At 40.6% G+C, this 22156-nt stretch overlaps 1 protein-coding gene across 1 annotated transcript; it reads right to left on the reverse strand.

Annotated features, from left to right (window-relative positions):
- Nucleotides 1-2974: 2974 nt before the first annotated feature.
- On the reverse strand, nucleotides 2975-21404 carry LOC113032709 (tumor necrosis factor receptor superfamily member 11B-like). Its single transcript, XM_026185752.1, has 6 exons — nucleotides 21276-21404; nucleotides 13315-13542; nucleotides 12423-12567; nucleotides 6747-6962; nucleotides 4591-4815; nucleotides 2975-4288 (listed from the first exon to the last, which is right to left on the reverse strand). The coding sequence occupies exons 1-6, from the start codon at nucleotides 21321-21323 to the stop codon at nucleotides 3894-3896; spliced, it is 1257 nt and encodes a 418-aa protein (XP_026041537.1). The 5' UTR covers nucleotides 21324-21404; the 3' UTR covers nucleotides 2975-3893.
- Nucleotides 21405-22156: the final 752 nt, after the last annotated feature.

Here is a 22156-nt window from a genome sequence, read left to right on the forward strand (position 1 = left end):
AGAATATGAGCATGACTCAGTTGTGGTAGGATGTGTTTCACTGTACTTGTTCATTGTATTTAATAGGTTAATTTGACCAATTTGTGCATTTGAGTTATATATAAAAAAAAATAAGGATTTTTTCCCCCCATAATGGTCATGAGCTCATCAGGAGCCTTCATAATATTATTCCTTTTTTATCAATTAAGAGGTGAAGGAGTGTAAGGTACGGAGCCCCTCAAGGGACACGGGAGAAAAAAAATTAAGATGGACTTTTGCGAGATCTCGCAAAACAAACTCGGGATCTCGCAAAAGTTTTAGACGCATTCTTTGGAGGCCGCCAGCTCGAAGCCGACCGGGAGGTCGAGGCACGATGTGCCGGAAGAGTGGTGTTCCTCCTGGCTGTAGTAGGTCTCGACCTCCCGTTAGCTTCGAAATGGTGGGTGTCAGACATCTCCGAAAACGTCGGAGCACTTTTGCAAATATGTGATGTCTTGTAAACCGAACAGCTATTTGACGTTTACACAGCTACATTCACGCCTCAAAATATCTTAAAAGTTTATTTTGTGACCCAGAAAGAGTAATATTACAACTAAGTAGCTGCCGCCATTGTTGGAATTCAACTTTTGCGAGATCCTGCATTTTTTTTTCTCCTATGTCCCTTGCGGGGCTCCGTAGTAATGGGTAAGTAAGTAAGGAGCAGGCTCACCTGGCAATAAAAGTCCTCCCAGCAGGCATCCTGTGCACGCTGAAGAATCCTGAGAGGAATGTCACGGAAGTCTCACCTGGGAAAGTTCCAACAAAATTTGAATCCACAAACTAAAAACACACCTACACACACCTTTTAGACTCTCACAGGTGACACACACGCAGAGCAGATAGTTCCACAGGTATTGGGCACTTCTGCATGGCTCGCACTCTCTGTACACAGTGATGATGCAGTAATTGGACACGCGGAGCCTGTGAGTGTTTCTGTGGTTAATGGGTCTTGGTGCTCATAGATGATATCAGAGTCCTCCACCCTGATGCAGCAGATCTCACCAGAGAGCAGGAATGGCACTAGTACAGAAAGCTGTGGAGACGAACAGTACCTGCTGATAAGTGTAGCTCACATACTACAGTTGTAATCTAGTATAACTATACTTATAGGCAACTAATTATACGATTCTGTAATAGTAATACCTCGATACAGTAGATGGTGTTTTTTTCCTTCGTCTCATAATGATCATCGTCTTGCATTGATGGCGATCCTGCTGAGGTCTGTATCCACTCTGACTCAGAAAGGCCTGAATTCTGAATTTTAAATAGGGGCAGGAATTTTCACTGGGAATAACTGGAAATAAGATCTAGGATATTAAAATCAGCAGCAGGAGGAAGGACAACGTGTCTCCTCCCTATTTGATCCTCCCGAATCTCCAACATTTAAAGTGCTGACGGTTTAGGAACCAGCTGGTTTGGTGTGACTAACTTACAGCATCTCCCTTAAGCTCCTAACGACCAAGGATCCATTAATGCAGTGTTTCTTGTTTCCTGTGTGATGCTGTAAAACAAATGAAACTTGAGTTTTTCACTCAATCCTCAAGTGTGCTGTTTATTTTGGGATGGGCTGATAAGGAGTTTGAGGGAAAAGGGTTCAAAATTATCCTTTAGAGCAGCGGTCCCCAACCTTTTTTGCGCCATGGCCCGGTTTATGCCTGACAATATTTTCACGGACAGGCTAGTACCGGTACAGAAAAAAATAAGATTTATTCATAACACACGTGAGAAGACCCAGGAAAACCGAGTTAATGATAAAAACGATAACAAAATAACGCTAAAAACCAATAAAACCCCTGAAAACCTTTACAGCCTGCAATAAAATATCACATTTACTTTTGTCGGTGCAGGAAATGCTTTGTGCCCACAAGTACGACCTACATTTATCAAATGCCCTTTATTTCTTAGGTTCTAACTGACTTTGTATTGCACGATTCATGGTCCTAATTTTGTTCTTTAAATTATTATTGCAAACATGCCAGAATCCACAGTTTAAAAACGCTGTGTAGTCTAAAAAATGCAAATGATACCATATTTAAATGTGCTGATTTTCATATCTTTTTTCAGCTCTTCCGATGTGGCCATATGACTTTTTTTTTAGTTGAGTAGCACTTATTGTGAGTCCTTTTAAGATGTTATGTATCGTGCTGGCTTTGCGGAATTTACACGAGGTACACAAGGTTTAGAAGATTGCGTGGGTGTGTCGACTCAAAATCAGGTCAACCTTTCAGTCACATGCTGAAAACTGGCACTCGCTCATGTGAAATATGGGTTTCAAAACCAGATGATCTGAAATGTGACACATCCTCTGTGCGTAATTCAGAATGTATCCTGGCCATAAAAGGTTTTTGCACTCTTCACATCTATGCCATTCAATCACTGAGTTCTTAAGTCCTCACCGCTACAGAAAAATGATACTGCCTGTGAGATATACATGAAATCAGCATCAAGTTATGATTATAGTACACATTACATGCACCGTGATCCTTTAACTTCAGACATTTGACCCACCATGAAACGTCAGCTGCACTTTCATACTTAGAGAAATCATCAAGGCCTATATCCAAATGTAACTGCAGTGCCTCTGTTTCTAATCCTGGCAGGCTTCATGTGCACTTTGGTGTAAATAGAAGCTACACTGACATCTTGGAAAAGCTGATCTAATGTAGGTGACTCACATCAAAGTGGCTCTGTCAGGAAACTCACTGTACGCCTTGATCGCTAAGCTGGGGAAGACCAAATTCTTCTCAGTCAAGAGATCAGAAGTACAGATTGTTTGATCCAGTCAGCCATTCAGTCCCCTTCCATCTCAGGGAAGGCACCCTTGGAGGATTTTAAAACTAAAAGCATACAATATAGTTGATTTACCAGAAAACAATGTTTTTTGGGGGGGGGGTTTCTCCAAAATTTAACACTGCTATGAAATCACAAGACTAAAATCGTCTGTCTGTTCATTGCATATTTATAATGAAACAATACATCTTTACACACTGAATTTAGTCAGATCATTTGTTATCAATGTTCACAACTTAAACAAGCTTAAAAAGGACCAGTCAGGCACATATACAACAAAGATCATACACTTATAGTAAAAACGCGATACAACAAAAATATAAAACAAATATCACTTCATTAACTTGCAGCATTTGGAATCCAGTATTTCTAAGAAGTAATAAACATAAGCCTTTACATGTTCAGAAAGTAAAAATTACTTTTTTTAAATAGAAAACAATTGCACTCCTTTGTACATTCATACAAGTAACAACTACAAAATAATAACGATGAGCTTTGCTTGTCAGCAGTCCAGAACAAACACACCAACAAATGAGAAAAAATATTTCATTATGAAACCAAATCCTTCCTCTCAAACAGCGAGAAAGCAACAATAACAACATCTGCCGGACCATTTTCTATAAAATAGTATTAATATTTACATCTTAAATAACATTTTTTTAAAATTTTTCACAGACTCCAGTCATGAAGTTCTAAAAAATCTTTTTTTTTTTCAAAAACCTTTTATTTTACATCCGTATTTAGTACACAGATGTGTGAACACCTCTTTTTTTTGTCAGATTCTTCCTTGCGGACGGTTACCGTGGACTGAGGATGAAGTTATTAGTGCCTCGTTTAGGTCAGAAAAAAATCAGAGAAGGAAAGACAAATTTATTTTTCCATCTTTCCTTCCATGTTAAAGTTAGGAAAACCCATTTTTAGGCAGTATATGCATAGCTTTGATATTATAAAGCCCTCTCACTATTACAAAAAAAATGCACCTCCCTGCTCATTGTGTATCTTTTTAGTGTTCCCTTTTTTGTCAGTGAAATAGTGTTTATTTATGCTTTAGGTTGTATCTATTTCTATTTGTACCTGTGTACTGCTTATTCATTTAATGGCTTATGGGCTTTAAAACACGATCCATCCTGAAGCATACTGACAAACATCTTCTGAAACATCTTTTGTGCCGAGGTGGTTCCAATGATGCGGCTGATCTTCTTCAGGCCTTTGAGCAGATAACGTGGTGCCTGTTGGTTGCGCAGGACCCTGAGACTGTGAGACAGAGCATTTGGTAGGTCCAGGTTGTGGTTTGCTTTTTTCCAGAGGTGAAGAAGCTGCAGAATGTACTGCCTGGGGAGGCAAGAAGAGACCACGGCCTGGACATCCGCCTCCTTAACTTTCACTCCCGGCAAGCTGTTCGTTACCTTCATGAGGTCGTCGAGCGTCAGGTTTTTTAGACTGCTGCAGCGGGAGACCTTCCTCTCACAGTGGTTCACACCTTCAAATAAAGTATGTTTACATTAGTACACCAATGCAAAAATTAAAATAGCAAACAGATATGTTAAACAGGGCAAAATAGCATGTGAGCACAACACTCAGACGCTGCTCATATGTGTGGTCAGTTTGTGCGCTTGATTTAAATATTCTCCTCCCTGTATTTTGCACCTTGAGAAAGAAACTCACAGCAACATATGTGCAACTAGGTCAGTCTCTAAAATCTCTGAGTCTTTTTTCCTTTTTTTTTCTAAACAAAAACCCAGTTTGTGCTGGTGCAGCATTCTTGTAAATCTTATTTTATACCTTGTATGAAGCCATACAGCTTGTCCTGGTCTTTGTTCTGCTCTCTCCACAGTCGCAGAAGGTGGAGAACCTGCTGCTGGGGAGAGCAGGTCTTCTTCAGCCTCTCCAGGCTCTTGCGATCCACCCTCTTCCCAGGAAGACTGTCCAACAGTCGTTCCAGGGGCACCGAGGAAAGTCGCAGCGAGGCTAGCGACTGGAAAACCGCCTCTTCACAAAGAGTCACATCTGGAAAGAGAAGCAAAGTGGGCTTGAAAACACACACATGCACAAAAGTTCTGGATAGTGATGCTTGATATCCATTTGCTTAAACCAGAAGGAATTAACATATGTAACATATGTAACATTTGTAACAACCTGTTACAAATGAGTAAATGTTCACAAGTAATAAAACAACTTTAGTAAATTCCAAACCATTGGCTGTATGTATTCCAGTATGACAAGCGGGCTGGTAGAGTGACACCTGCCCAAACATGGCCCAGCTTTTAGTACAATGCTTGACATCTTAGTGCGATCAGCTATGTTAAACATATTTATGTCTTTTAGATCTTTTATTTTTCACCCCTTGTTTAAATCGGTATCTGTAGATAATGCCAAACTAACCTTAGAGGTTCCCACCTAAGTCCCAATTGCACATTTGTGGAGTGATTCCACGACAGTTTGTGGTGGCACGTTACCGCATGTTTGCACACTTTAAATAGACATCGCTGTGTAACTGACATTACACACTATGTTTACTGACGTAACAGTTTCACTATGTTTTGCTTATTCATCTGTGTCACTGCAACTCTTCAACCATAAAATCAACAGTAAAGACTCCATAGTCTCCACCTTAATAACGTCAATCTGGGAATCTGGGATAACAACATAAAGTAACTTTTTTTTCTTTTTTTTTGTTCCTAATTGAAGGCAGTTTAAAATTAGATATAACGGATTTTAACATTTCAATACTTCATCAGTTTACTTCTGCATATTTTTTGTGTTTGCATGTGTTTTGCCTATGTTTAGAGTGTTGCCTTGTAATTTGACCACGAGAGAACCACAGCTGTCTTTTCTTTCTGTTACTCATTGGGATCACTCCTACTAGCCGAGCCAAACTGTAGCCGAGCCTGTTGCGCTACATTTTTTAAGGCAGCCAAGCGAACATTCTTCTTCCTGCTTTCGCTGAGGACACTCCCAACCGGACACACTTCATATAATGTGCAATTTCACATCCTTTTTATTAAAGATGATGTGAAATTACACCAAATTTCATGTTTCATGTTGATCATTTCAGTAATTTATGAGTGATGTAATTGCGGCTCGCACCACAACTAACAGTGACTTCCTGGTGGCTTAATACCGACTTTGGGAATCCCAACTGCTTTCAATTTTACATTTTTTGCTCAGAAACACTGCTAAGCTGTTCCAGGATTTGAAGCAGGCACTCTGCGGTGGTGTAGTTACCAGGAAGGCAATTTGTGAATGAATGTTTGAGGAGAGCATCACCCTCCCAGAGGGACCACAGCTTTGTGTGTTTTCGTCTAAGTGTGGCATATGAGTGCGCCAGGGTCTGTACATCTGCATGTGTGTGTTCTCCAGTGTCTGTGGTTTCTCACGGTCTGGGAATTTAGTGTCATACTTGCGGCTTCTCATCTCAAATTATCCTTCAGCATCTGTCACAGTCAAAGTCTGAGTAACAAAGAGCAACCAGCGTGCCTTGCGTCTCCTTTGACTCAGTTTCCTCTGTTATTGTGTTTGGGGATGTGACAGTTAAAGGGGGTAATTGATCCATCATGGGTCTTTTTGACAACAATGCCATAAACATCCAGCGTTCAACCCTTTGGTTTTCACTGCTGTGTTGGTTTTAAGGCACGCAAGAATTTGCAAAAGATTGGAATCTGGACAGCGAACCTGACCGAGGAAATCCCCTGCCTTTAGGAGTGAAAATGACCACATGTTTGAAATAATTCACTTCAAGTTGATTTTTAAGTTGTTGACAGCTGAGGTTAACTCAACAACACTGGTGCATGTGTGTGTGCGTGCGCGCGCGTTTATGTGTGTGTGTTGGATAAACACTGCGCTAATGATCAACCCAAATTCCAGGATTAGTCCTAAAACGTTCCATATGATCTTTTTCTGCAGCGCCATGCCCAACATGACAGCGCGTATGTTCTCACCAGTCTGGCACAAAGTGTGATGATGAGAGCACTCCAGCGTTGCCTTCTTGTCCGGAGTGCCACACTGGCTGTCTGCAGTGGACGTGCCCCATCTCAGTGTCTTGAGGCCCAATTCTGAGCAGTTCGTGTGAGGCTGGCACGGCTTGGTGGAGGAGCCACCCGGGGAGAAATGACCATCAGGGCAAGGTTCACACACTGTGTCACTCACTGGCGTACCTGGAAGAGATTTACAGAGATAAGTTTTGCAAATGAAAACTGATAGAAGTGACGCTTCTGAGCATGTGAGAAAGCACCTAACCACAGATTTTTTTTCTCATCTAGAGCTTTAACTGAAACTCAGCCATTTTCACCATTTAGTGCAAAAAGAAGCAGATGTGATTCTAAGAACCGCAGAGACATGTGAAAGCTCATCATACTGAGAGCGTGTTTCAGAGAATGACTCATATCAGTCGTAGTCACTACGCCGCCCTCATTCTGTATCTTACATGCTCTTACTATGATGTCATGTGACTTAGCTGCAATGTGATTTGTCAGCTGATTTTTTTGCAGCCAAAGCCACTTCTAATAGTAATACGTAGGCATGTTTTGAGAACTTTATTTTACAGTTGATTTACTATAATATGCTGCAACTTTAAAACTATATTTAGATACGTGACCTTTTTTTTTATAATCTCATTTGACAGTTGCCACAATACCATTACAGGAAACCATCACAACTTCTGGTATATGACCATCAGCACGCATGACAGTCCATGAAGTGGAACTAGTAATCACATCCTCATTTTATTTTGATCTTGAAGTGAAAGTGCGTGGGACGACAAGCCATGCTTATTTCAGATTTAACCTTTGATTAGTTTCCCGCTACCATGGTACAATGCGTCCTTTCTTGAAAACATATCGTCAAATAGGAAACCATCGCCTTATATGCATAAAAAACAATCAAAAACGTTTCCTCTGCGAGTCATGACAAAGCATGTACTCTGTCAGATGACAACGTGACAGCCTATAACTTTAGTATGACGGTTATATTTTATTGCTGACTTTAATGTCAATTTCTCAGAATTTCCTCTGCGGAAAAAAATTTAAAGAATGCATGTCAGCTAAAAGAAATTGCTTTAGATCTGATTAATGGTGCACATATTATCGTTAATGTTTATGTAATACAAGGTTTACTAGTTATTGACTAAAGACTCTAGACATGTATAGATGAAACACATTGTATGAATCATTGATTTGTTGTTCATCAAAGTTTTATTATAATGACAGCTTATAATAGTGATAATATTAACTACTACTATTGTTAGTAGTTGTAGTTGTAGTTTTGTGTGCAACTTTCGATGCTGCTTGTTCAGTCTGCTCTAGAAAACTGGTTTCCAAGTTAATTACTGCTGATTTATTTAATCAAGGAAGTCGTCACCTGACTAAATAAATGTTGAACAAAAATAAATCTTGGGTATTTTGGAAATTTTGATGATCTAACACTTGTTTGCCTAACAATATAATGATCAAACAAACATGGAAGAGGCAAAAAAAAAAATTACTCACGAAAACTTGATTTGCACGCTGTTCCCCCCTCCCCCCGTACTGTCTACCATATCGATCGGATTCCAAAAACACAGATGAACCACATAGCAAATCCCATTCGGAGAATGACAAAGAATTCTAACCAGAAACAAACAATCAGGAGATCAAGGGGGAAAGGACGGAGTCATAAAAGGCTTGTGTTGTCAGAAGACTGACCCAGCATCCTGTGGTTTAACCACAGCTCGAGGCATTACATAATAAGTTTTTCAGCTTCAGTGGGGGGGGGAGATCCCCTAAATTGCTGTCTCATGTCTGCTGATTGTGGATTAAGGTCAGTGGAATTTATGGAAAAAAGTATTGCAGGGGTCACATGATAACCACAATCGATGGAAAATGTTGTTTCATCCTTGTGATTTCTGGACTCTGGTCCAAAGTTTAACATGAAGTCATGAGAAGGTTGGTGTTAGTTTATGCTGTGGTTCCAGTACAAATACCAGATTCAGTGCACTGGTATGCTTAAAATCAGACTTTCTCACCAACAGTTCCTACAGACACACTAAGGAAGGAATCTGAAAAAAATATCAGATTGGATATCCACTATGTTATTGGCGCATGGTTATTGTATCAGGTGTTGATGGACACAATACCTCTTAAGCATGAATGATAGTTGCATGGACTCACGCAGCTGCAGAACATTAAAAACTCACCAGCCACTTTATCAGGTCTTTGTCTAACTGCTTGTTAACAGAAATATCTGGTCAGCAAATAACATGGCAACTAGAGTTCAAACTAAACATCAGAAAGGGAAAGAAAGGTGATTTCAATGGCTTTAAACGGTTGGTGCCAGGCAGACTGGTCCAAGTATACAAAAAACTATCTCTAGGGTTTATAGAGAATGGTCAGAGGAGACTGAACAAATGGCTTTGAGCTTTTAGGAAGGCAAGAGGCATATCTGATGCTCTTCTGCATACCTCTTACGCAGCAGAAGACCACACCGGGTGCCACTCTTTTCACCTAAGAGCAGGAAGCAGAGGCTATCACGAATCCATGGATCCGTCCTGCTTTGTATCAGTGGCTCAGATTGTTGTTGGTGCTGTTATGTTGTGGGGATATTTTCTTGGCACAATCTGGCTCCCTTGGTAACAACTGATCATCATTTAAATACCGCAGTTTATTTTTGATGACCATGTCCAGGGTTAGTTGTAGTAAACTGCTACTATGCAGAAGTCCATTTGGAGCCTCATGCCAACCAAAAGACCTGCACGGACCATCGCATATACAGTACATATACACAGAAACTACAGCGTAATTTTAAGTCTTTGTAAGGTCTGAGACATCACACTGACTAAGTTGAAACTGCCGGAGAAACTAGAAACTGTTGCATCACATTATTTCAAAGAGGAAGCACAGGAAGGGCGAAATAAGTTGATGACTCATCGCTCAAGTTTCCTCTTTATGCTTTACAATTTGCATTATCAGGTACAAAAGGAACAAATGAGAAAGTGCTTTCACTCTTTCAAAATGTCACATTATCATCTGTTGCTTACTTTTAAAACCGAAGACAACAATACTGTGCAAATAATAATTTATCTGAGGGTTGTAGACATAGAAGATTCATAACACTCTGATTTAGCTTCTCTGATTTACATAAAAACCTTTCAACACTACAGGATGTGATAAAAAAAAAAGTCACAGATAAAGCTACATGGCTAGCTTTGAAGGCCTGGAATCAAAGGAAATGAGTTATAGCTATTATAATGATATATACATTTGCTGTGGTTCATTTGGCGCACACTGAATGACACAAAGTAACCTGAATTTTCTGAGTGATGCCAGTAGACAGTTTGTTTTCACGGTTTGATGAACTCTGGAATGGACAGGCATTTCTATAACTAGTCTTGCTGACCATTCAAAGGACTTCATATCACTAACAACACAGACTAAAGTGGAAGAGACTGAGTCAGGTCAGACATGCTGTATATCAGTGTTAGAACACTGATATACAGCATGTATCTAATACAGAACGCCAAGTTCTGTATTAGATACATTTTGTGGAGAAAGGCTATAGTTACGTATTTCACACCTTCAGGACATACGTGACTGTTTTATTTGCACAGACACTTTATGATGTCAAGACTAACTTTTCAAGTTCTCCTGTTGACTCAGAAACAAGTTATCAAGTTATTTTGTTTTTTCTCAACATGGACAAATGCATTTATGCGCCAGTTACTCAGCTTAATCGTGCATATGTAGCAATAAAGTTGTTAAGATTGTTCTTAGCTACAACTTAACTGCCCGTTTCACACATCTAGCGCTCTAGTTCACAAGTACAACAAAGCATGCTTTGCATGTTTTAACAGCTACATCAAAAACCCTGATAGCCTCTCACTGCCAGGAAACACAGAGCAGGAGATGGTGAAAATACCTCTGTGAGGAAGAGACACAAACAGAGAAGTAGGACATTTCTAAGAAACACTTTAAAAAGGTTTTTTTCTGTGAAAAGGGAGATGCTCATCAGGAATGGGTTTGGTTCACATATTCGGAAGAAGAGGAAGAAAAACCTGGTGTCTGGTAATATAATTAAGAACATATCTGAATGTGAAAATGTAACTGACGCATCTCTCTGCTTTATCAAAGTTCCTGACAGGCCAGTCCAGTGTAACCCGCCCGGGAAATTGGTGAGATCAAAAGAAGATCAAAGAAAAGATACTTGTTACAGTGACACGCAGACTGAGTGTCCCTTTGAGCACACATACTGCACTTTTCTCATGTTTACTCACTAAGATAAACCACTACAACTGTCTAGTCTACATGCAGACTGAATTTACTCTTGCGCTATTACAGACACCTGATGTCAGCAAAGTCAAATTCCATTGTACACGGTGGGCTTCATGCAGCCCACTTAGATTTTAAATGGGCTGGACCATTGAAAACCCTTTCCTATCAGTTTAACTATGCATTTGATATGTGAAATAATATAATAATATAAAATCTGATTATTTATTTTTAAAAAGTATAACGGAGTGTTTCCCCCTGATAAAGGAATCCTGCAGTAAATGAAAGAAACTGTTTATTTACATGTATTTCCTACTGCCTACACTGTAAGAAATAAAAAGGTTCTGGCAGCTTGTCGCCACAGAAAGTTTTTGTTCATTAAAAAAATGCCTATTTTATTTATTTATTTATTTATTTTACTGTGAAAAAATTCTATAGTAGATCATAAAAAAATGAATTGTTTCTGTCATTGAATTGTTTATCTGTTATTTCATTACTTTTGGTGCCTCTGGGGGAGCGCTTTATCGGCAGGAAAAGCTGTAAAATGTATTAAAAAATACAATTGAAATTAAAAATGTATCTCCTTTTTACACTTTCTAAAGATTTCCAGTGGGCTGGACTGCAGTCTTTGTTGGGGCAAATCTGGCCCGCGAGCCTTATATTTACACTCCTGCTTCTGGTAGCAATCTACTCATTTAAGTCCAATTTACACAAAGGTTTGACGTCACCCTGGAATCTCCTTTCTTTAGGAGGAAAAACACATTTGTTTTATTTGATATGATATGGAAATAGTCAGAAATGTTGTAAATGATTACCCTTAATCATAAATTATTGATTGCTTTTAATATACATAACATCTGCAGAGGCCCATTTTTCCACTTGAGTGGCCTTTTGTACAGCTGGAAACAGTTTCTCTCCCTAATCAAGCAGTGAATTTGGCTACTTGCAGGACCACAGAAATATCTTCACAGACCGCTGCCTTAACAGAAGTAGCCTGAGTTAACCACAAAAAAAGAAAGCAGGAGGCGTCAGTGCAGAATGCCTCCCAGGTCCTTGACTGGCAGCTTCAGGAAACGGTGGTTTGTGAAAGGAACGGTACTCTTGATTTTTTTTGTAAAACAATAAATTTGCAAAATGTTGCACCGGAACAACAGCTGCTGAAAATGGGCCTCAGTAGCAATTTGATTAAAAATCATTATCTATTTATGATTTTATTCATTCTTAATTGCCTTTTGCAGAATTTCTGATCATCATTTTCAGTTAAAAAAAAAATCAAAGCATTTTGTGCTGCCCAAACCAGCTGTTTTCGTTTTTCAAACAATTCCTATAGAAACTGCTCAGTCTGAATAATATTCTTAATGTGGATGTTACTCTTACCTAAAGCTGCCACTCCATATCCAGGTGAACAGGCCTTGTGTGCGATACAGAACTCTATCACTAGGTGGAAACCTGGAGCACATTCGCACAGCTGATCATGAGTGCTGTTGCACTGCTGCTTCACTAGCTGTCTCTCCTTACACACCTAAACGGGAACACAGAGAGGTCACACATGTGAAGCTGTAAAGCTGCACACGCACAGAAAATGTAGGTAAAAGTTTATTTGCATGTGTTGCTATAAACAACACAGCAGTTCACAGCAACGCAGGTCATAAAGAACATCATGCTTCCGCTCTGCAACTTGTCTCAAATATCATATTAGTCTGTTGGGAAGACGAAAACTGAAATTTAAAAGCATCACAAAGCAGACATGTTAACAATACAAGGATTATCATGAAAAAGTGGTGATTGCGTAATTTATCTGGAGTTGCGGAGGAGAAACATCAAAACTCTGGGGGAAGATCATTCTACCACAATGAGCAAACTGGGACTTTCATTTTTAGTAACAAAAACTGAAGTGGAAATACTGGCTTAAAAAAAAGACAAATGCAGCACCAAAACATAAATAAACAGTAAGGTCATGCATCTTGGGAAAAGACACCAGCAAAGCCACATAAAAGCACCACTGAAAAAAGCTGGAAGACAAAAAACTAAAGGTATGTGCATAATTCCTGACCATACTTTGATTTCAGCTCTGGGAAATTCTTTTAGGTATGAGACGATACATTGATCTTTTTTTACTACAAAATCCAGTAATTGTCACAAAAACCAGTCAGTTACGGTCTGAACACACAACAAAGGAACCATTATCGGCCTCATGAAACATGTAGCCCTAGTTTCTATTAAGAAGAAAAACTAGAACTGAATGTTAGGTTGATGGCCTCATACGTACCGAGGTGCAGTACTGGCATTTCTCCCCCCAGTGCCAGTTCTCGGCGAAATGCCTGTCAGGACAGGGCTGGCACTCTGTGGGCATGTCGGCAGTGCAGTGTCGTTTCACCGCTGTGCCAGGTGGGCACTGGTTACACGTGAGGAACGCGGATGTCGCGGGGTCACGGTGCTGGTACGTTGGTTGTTCAGCTTGCTGCTGAAAGGCCCAGGAGAGAGAAGCTGTCAAAAGCTGCAAGAGAAAGAAAGTAAGTCGCTTCAGGAACTGACTCAACAGCAGTGACAAAATCTCTAATGAAACCCGTCTCGTGAACAGCTTCACTTTGGCAAAAGAATCAAATATTTTTATATTTTGGAGCACTCGCCAACCCAAAGATTCCAGTAAGAACGAGTTGACTGTAAGGTCAGAGCAGTAAAGCTCCTGGTGGACATAAGGTCCTGTTCTTTCTGCTGCTCTTCAGAGTGCAGTTCAGAGAATCAGAATAGACTAGTTTCCCTGAAATTGATAAATTGATTACTCTATAGGGACAAATTCTCAGGAATAACACAAGTGTATTTTAAACTTTTGGGGCAGTAACGTCCCTTTTTGTTTTGCCTCAACTCGTCATTATTTTCAGTAAATGCTTTTTGTTGATCTCAACTTTTAGGATTAATAAAGGGATCAAAATGATTTTATTGGCCTTCTGGCATCATTTCTCATCTGTTTGACTTTAATCCAAAGCTTTTTAAATGAATTCAGATGTTTCAGTCATGCCAAAATTTTCTACACATTGAAATAAAAGAAGTGCATGACACAGGATTACAGGCATTAGTTGTGCAGCCTTGTGTTCTCTGCCCTCACTAGCAGTTCCCTACCCATGCCGGCAGCCCCGTAAGCTCGGCTGCTTTGCAGCTGAAAAGCATCTGATGTGATTCAGAGGTGATCTATCGCACTTTAATACTGTCCCAGATTAAGATCCACACCACACCCACACTCTCCTCAGCCACCCAAAACCAGCCCATCGTTATGGATACTCTGTAAAGTGGGTGGTTTTCAGCGAGGCTCTGACAAGCCTGTGTAACTAATGACAAAAACAAGCCCATGTATCATCGCCTAGGCAAAAACTGAAACGCTTGGTTCATTTCTAAAATATGAGATATCAGTTGGTGAGCATGTTTAACATGGAGCCAATCTAGCTGGTCGAGGGCACATGCAGACCAGCTGTCACACATTAGGCTTCTTCCACTCAAAGGCCCTTAGCCATTGGTTCTTTGGACTTTCCCGTTGGCCCGGATACATCCTCACTGCTTGGACGACTAACCAACAATAGACCGTCTTGTATTGTCTGTGAGTGTGTGTTTGCATGTGGTTTCTTGCTTCATATCATGTGTGCATCTTCAAAAATAAATGAATTTGTATGACAAACAACTAAAAAAAACCTCCCATGCATGTGTGTGCAGGGGTGCGAGCATGCAGGAATGCGTGCGCGTGTGAGTGTATATGGGTGTGTGCGTGTTAGTCGATGTTCATGTCCAATTACCATCTTCCTCAGAGCTGGTTTGCGCGCTCTGTGGTCTCCTGGCTGCTGTTCATAAAGAGTACTGTTGGAGGTTACTGGGCTTTCCCCATTCACCACCAGAATACAAAACAGTCACCCACTCTGTTCTACAGATTACCCGCAGCACACCACTGATCTCCTTCCTGCGTGCATGCATTTGTACTTATCCCATTCACCTTAGAACTCGGAGCCACAAAAAACAGTCGACTTTGTGCAAATGAACATGCAACTAAAGAATGGCTGGAAAACCAGAATGTGTGTGTGTGTGTTACATGATGACTGCCTCTGTATCCTTTAATCAATATTGAAGAATAAAAAGAAAAAAGGTCTTTTCACCAGAAATCTACGCGTGTTTATGAGTGGGTGTGAGTTTGGGAGAAACAGTGTGCAGTACAGCTGCGACTTCCCTGTCCTGCCACATGTTACTGAACAAACTGCCCGTTCTACAAATGACTACAAATGACGTGTTTTTCCTAAGCGTCACTGCGTTTACGTCCACACTACTACTTTACGTGCACCCTGCATATACGTGTTTTGTTATTTGCGTCATCTTATTCTGTTTCCCTTTCCAATGGTCATCACCGAGGAAGACGGCAAAAAATAGATGAATGGGTTTCGCACACCATAATAGAAACCTAACATCAAACAGCCTGGAGAGCGCAGTGCTTTTCCCGGCAAAACCTATCGACCTCTTCCACCGAATGTTCAGTGGAAGGCTTTCATCAGCGACTTGCTGAGCAGTAGCATGACTTTGTTTGTAGTCTGGGTGGCCCCAGCAAGATTCAAACCCATAATCATAGTCTTACTCCTTAAATTAAGAAATGTGTATATACACTCCATTAAGCCCAGAGACCAAATCCAATTGATTTAGAAACAGGAGAGTGGAGTATGCTGAGTGACTAACAGAGGATCACCTGGATCATCCAGGTGTGGTTTACTGGCAGGACAGTCCAACCCTCGGTCAGAGCCCTTGATAAACGTTTGCCCCTTTTGTTTTAGAAATCCGTCAAATGGCACAATAGCTTGCCATGTGCATGCTTGTCCCTCCCTCTGTCTGTCTATATGTGCTTTCTGCGTCACAGTTAAAGTCATGTCCTGCTTTATTTTAGCAATCTGCTTCATTCTGTATCTTTTTTGTAGTTGCTGTCTTTGCCTTTATTTTACCACCTTTGTAACCGATTTCCACCTCCCTACTAGTTCCACCTGCGTTCTCTCATTTAGTGCTCTTTGCATGTACACTGTATAATCCTGTCTTTCCCCTCTGTATCCCTATCATGCCTTTCATCTTGTTTCAGTTTAGGTTTTGATGTCTAGTGCTTGTACCTAGTTTTGTTGGACTCTCATGCACCTTTTGTTGATTTTAATCTATCAAAGTTCATTTTTTTTATTGTCAGCCAATCTGTCCTTGTTGTCCTGCCTTTAGTACTTTTTGTGAAACAAGTTTGATTTGCCTAAATCTGTGACATGCGAGCACAAAGCAGTGACAGGAAATGTATAAAAGGTAATAAAAATGAATGAGTACAATGATGCTTTTTAGGTTGGGTCTGAGAAATGCCTCGGTTGTGCAGTGTTCGGTGCACATATGCTTTCGTCATCTTCAAAGTGAATGAACCAGAGGCCTGAGAAACAGATGTAGCAGACTTTAAAAAAACAAAAACAAAGTAAAACTCAAGGCCAGCCCTCATAAAGTATAACAAGTGTTTGACAACAAGTAGTGTTGTTCAACAGATGTTTGACTCCATACTGAAAGATTATTGCATATACAGATGTTATCTCTCAGATCATCTGACTGCATGTTTTTCAGAGAAGGTTCTAGACATTATTTAAGGCCCTTCCTGCTTTCTGGTCACTTTCTGATGGGCAGCACTAAATTATCCCAACCACCCAGCACGGTAGCTTTCTGCTACTGAAGAAGAGAAAATGTCAACTTTTTAAAAATTAACTCACTGGGATGGACGTCCTGTGGAGCATGTGACTCCATCTATCAAGAGCTACGAAAGATACTGAACTTTTCACCCGTCTGTCTCCTTAGAAGCTGCCATCTGACGACATCATGGACGACCACGGGAAATCTAAATTACACAGCAGCTAGGGGCCACTGACAGCCATAATTATAATGTTAGCATCATCAGAGGAGTGCTTAGCAAGGGACATATCCTATTTGGAGCTCAGCCAGCTCAGAGGAGAAAATCAAGGGTGAAGGTACGGAGATGGGGATAATTTTCTAGCATTCCTGTGCAAAAGCCCTTGAGCAAGGCAGAGCAGCTGCTACATGTAAATAATTGCAAGCGACGCTGGAAAACGGCTTGCTGGAAAAGGAGGCTCAAAAAGTTCCCACATTTCTGTGGATTAAACTAAAAAGTTTGAATAAAACAGTCTATATTTATACTGGATAAACCCGCTTCATCAGATATAGTTTGCTTATATAACCTGTGCCAGCGAATCCCGTTTGAACTGAGCTGAGCAAAAAGCTTCGTGTTTATGAGGAGAAGTTTCTACCAATGCTTTAACAGAGAACATGTGCTGCTTTAAGAGATGTTTTCTCTTTAATAAAGACAAAACAAACAGCGGGAGTGGGTTCCATGCTGTAGAAGGTGGTGACAGACATGGTTATATTGGATCAATAGCGTCTCAAAAGCGTCTCACTTGTGCTAGCTACCCACAACATTCAACACAAGTGATACCCAATCCAGTGAGCTATTTACTGGCTCTGAGATTAAGCGAGCAGAGGCACACACTTTTCGTTTTGTTTATCTGTCACTGATCTATCACTATGATGACATACTTTGACTGGAACTATGTGCAAATCTATTGCGCTGACATAAAGCAGTTTATTGGGGCCTTTTTTACGTCCCCTCTGACTGAATTTGTTTGTGAAGAGGTCAGGTCAAACAGGTCAGCTAGTACGAAAAGGCAAAATATCAGTGTCCTATCGCTAACCGAATGCATTTCATTTGTGTTGATGTGTTCCGAAAGGTTAAACTACAGGATAAAATGATTCAAATGTTTTTATAAAAAGAGCTTGGGAAATTTTAATGCAATTTAGTAATTCACAACTGCATTATGAAACAGAAACACAATACTTTGTGTTGCTCGTGGAAAGATAGAGTTTGGACTATGCTGAAATGCAGCGCAAAAAAACAGACTCCGTGCTCGGTGTGCTTGAGGTCAGCTTTAAATTCATGGCATGAGGAGAAGAGCTGTGGCACAAAGGGATCAAACCACGTTGCACCAGCTTATCCACCAGGCACATGGATTCAGTTAACTGCAGAGCGCAGGTGGTCTGAGGGGGGATTCCAGCCTGTGCGCGTGTGTGTGCGTGTGTGTGCGTGTGTGCGCGTGCCTGCGCGTGCATGTGTGCCTCCGTGGGTGCGTGCGCAGGTCAATGTCTTTTTTCACTTATGCGACACACGATGCCACACCACATCAAGCAGTCTCTGCTCGGTGCGCTCACACCATGTTCTCACGCTGGAGAAACTTCTAATCTCTAACTGGCTGCTAGAACATTTTACAGATTAACCTAAATTACTGAGTCGTTTATGCACGAGAGCTAATGTTTATTGTGGATTTTGTGTCAAGGCGCACTAACCCAAAAAACGTGCTGCCGTGCAAAAATCTTTCTCAGTCTGAAGGTGCCTTTCTTTGTGATTTTTGCTGGGTTTTTCTCTTTATTGTAAAAATGTTAAACAGAAAATATTTGGGCCGTTGGATAAACACACAAACATGCAAACTGTCCAAGTGATGGAGCTGTTATTTGAGAAAGTGCTTTATAGTTCTTTAGTTAAAACTCTGCAATAACTGAGCTATTTAAGACCAAATCTGATCACTTTTCTGAATTGCTACACCAGCACAACATTTGGATACAAAGAGGAGATCCTGTAGTTTTATGCTGTGATCATATTGAGGGGCCGAAGCTTTACTTCTTCTGCTTCTGTGATCACGCGTCACTGTGATTATCTGGACTGTTTTACTAATTTAAACGTTTGTGGTTGTTTTTATTTCTCTGCTTGCTGAAACCAAACCAAATAAATCAAACTGTTCTCGTGTTGTTACACATCTAATGTCAGGTAATCTTTTACTACAGAAATTTGCATCATATCAGTCATGCTGTTTTTAGAATGAGTCATACAGTAGTAAGAGATAAACAGCAGGCTCTCTTTCTCCTCTTTGTATCCATTAATTGCTCCATCCCACTCGCCCCTCCCTAGCCACCCCAGGCTCCCACACACAAACTTCTGCTATCAATACCTACTGTTGATGGAAACGGGAAGTTAGGTGTATGGAAGTAACCTTTAGAGGCAATTGTTGCTTTCTGAATAAACATTTGTGCTTGTTTGTTTAAAACATGTTGCTGTGATACCTTCCTACCCGACTCTGTCTTTTCCCGCCATTCCTCACCCTTTCTCCAGTGTTTGGCCAAGTGAGCTTTCTGTAGCTTCTTCAGCCTGCATGTGAACCTGCGGCTAGTTTTGAGGAAGTTGCTGTTGCTAATGCCAACGGCCACAAGCAGAGCGTAACGTGGAGGCGGCGTAAAGATAAAGAGAACACAGATAGTAGATCATGGATAATAACAAAGGGGGAGAAAGCATGTCCATGCATGAGGATTAGAGGTAGGATTATCCAACCATGCTGGTTAACAGTCATGTTGACACACTGACAACAACAACTGACTGACTACCTGCTGCTCTGACAGTGGTGCATTATTTTTGCCCTTTCAAAGAAAATGACTGTTTACATATTGAAACATGTGCCTTCATAAAAGCAGGTTGACAGGATGAACTATTCCACTGGCATCATGCTGGGCAATGACCCAAACAGATTTTTCTGGAGCCAACACAAGCACATGTGTGAGGAGTATGCAGAGCAACAGGAACAGCACACAGGTGCTGGAGGTGTATTTAAGATCCAAAATTGCAGTTTCCATTTACCACAGAATTGTTTTTCAGACAGACTGCAACCAAGCCTGGCTGACAGGCAGACAAACAAGCATATCATGTGGTGGATTCAGAGGAGATGGAGATGTTGGCTGGATGTTGCCAGTCAAGACTGACTGAGTAAACAGTTGCCAGAAAGTTGCCCGTCTTACTCACCAAATGACTGATGTACTGGCCGACTAACTGAACGATGCATAAACAAAAGAGCAGAATATTTGCCTATTTTAGGACAGGCTACACTGAGTTAGAGGAACTAAACTGTACTGAGTATCACATTATATGGTCATATAAACTACTATTTCACAGCCGTGTTCGCTGAATTACGCACAAACAACACGCATCTTCCTGACTGACCGTGCTTGGCAAAAAAAAAAATCTCTCTTTTTCCTGCACTCTCACACAAGGCCAAAAGGATACTAGATCAGTGTTTTGGAGCTACAGAGTTTTATCTGTTTCTGGACTGATACCCATCTTGAGCATACATGAACATATGCAAAACCAGAAAAGGCCCAGACACAGGACGGCATGCAAAACACACCAATGGAAACAACATAAAAAAAAAAAGGAGCAAATTGGTGTAAAGTCAGACACACTGTACCATCTGCTGGGAATTCACCGTGCCACTCTGCTTTTGGAGGATAACATTTCATTCATTTTAATCATGCAGTATTAAAAGCAATGAAATACTACCCAGAGTCAACTTTAATTTATCTGAGAAAACTATAGATCGTGTTTGAAGATGTAGAGGCTGAACAGAGCAGTGAATAAAACGAGCTCCATTCATTACCAAAAGCAAACAAATCCCCAGCATAAACAACACCGGACAATTTACTTGAATAGCTCTTTAAAAAAAAAAAATCCTAACATAGCTCTAAAACGTACTACTAATATATCTGACTTTCTGCTATTAGTATAAACTAGATACAACACACCATAAAATGATATGCAAACTCATGCAGCAGATACACAAACTAGATTGTCATCTGTGTCTGATATGGAGAATGGCAGCCGAGTCTGAAAAGCAACTATATGCTCACATATTAATGCATCTATTAAAGCCCGATATAGCAGCATCAAATACCAGGACCGAACAATATTTAGGGGTACGCTTCGATTGTGGCGCACAGCCTAAAGACTGGCCCCTCTCATTAATGGGGGATCATCAAAGTACCTGAACAGAGGCGTGCTGCACAGAGGGAACATGTGGTTGGCAAATATTTAGCTTTTCCTTATCTAGCCCTTAACGACAATACATGCAAGTCACTGTATTCAAATTATGCCAAAGATCTCCAGATTTATTCGCATTTCTGAAATCTATGTATCGCAAAATCCAACTAAGGATCAGTAATTTTATATATAAAAAAAAACACACACACACACACACAAAAACGAAGGAAAAAGAAGAGATGAAAAAGTCATTCCTTCAGAATAAAGTGCTGCTCTACTGCTGAGCATATCCAAGGAGCGGAGCTGCAAACACTTTGGCTACTCACCACCATCAGTTTCATCGCCGGTTTGGATTTGGCTATCCGTGAGCTCATCTTCTCTGCGTAAAAGCGAACTGCGGTATGATGGAGTCTCCATCAAAGAGCCTTTACTATATACAGGAGAGAGCGAGAGGGAGAGCGAGAGAGAGACCATGCGCCCACCCACGTTTTCCAAGGCACTGCCTTCTTCCCTCCTCATTCTCCGATCCTAAAAATAAAGTGCAGCATCCATCGGAGCTGCGTCGCGATTAACCAAAACAGTGGATGGCGTAGGTGACATCAAAGAAAACAACTTCCAAACGTATCTTGCATGAGGTGGGTTCATCCATCAATTAAGCCAAGTTTGCTGGGTTTCTTAGGGATACAAATATTCCCCAAAAATATGCCACATGTTGTAAATTGAAAGGTCACCCTGCTGCAGCCAGGTTACACCTAGCTAGGCCCAGGACATAATTACATTCTGGAACAAAGGTGCAAAAGTATGTTTCCATATGCACGTTGTGCAGAAGTGTTTACATGTAAAAAAAAAAAAAAAAAAAGGTTAAGCACCTAATTTGACAAGCTAAAAAGCACCAAAAAACCCCACATAGCTTTAATCAGTGTGAATAAAGAAGACTCTTCCAGAATAAATGTTTTGACTCCTGGTTTGACATAATGTAAACATGATGATTGACGTGTGTTTATTTGGACCAGCCAAAATCATTTAGCTAGAGCGGTAGCGCTTATTTGAACATCCCACTGTGGAAAAGGACAATTAAACACCAAAAATATTGTTTTTCTCAGAAGGTTAACCATCACAGCTTGTGTAGAGTGAGCAGAAAAGCACAAAGAACTTCAGCTACCCGCTTTAAACTTCATTCTACATAGAAAGCAAAGAGGGAGCTCTT

The sequence above is a fragment of the Astatotilapia calliptera genome, chromosome 11 (assembly GCF_900246225.1).
Source record: "Astatotilapia calliptera chromosome 11, fAstCal1.2, whole genome shotgun sequence".
In the NCBI taxonomy this organism is placed as follows: Eukaryota; Metazoa; Chordata; class Actinopteri; order Cichliformes; family Cichlidae; genus Astatotilapia; species Astatotilapia calliptera.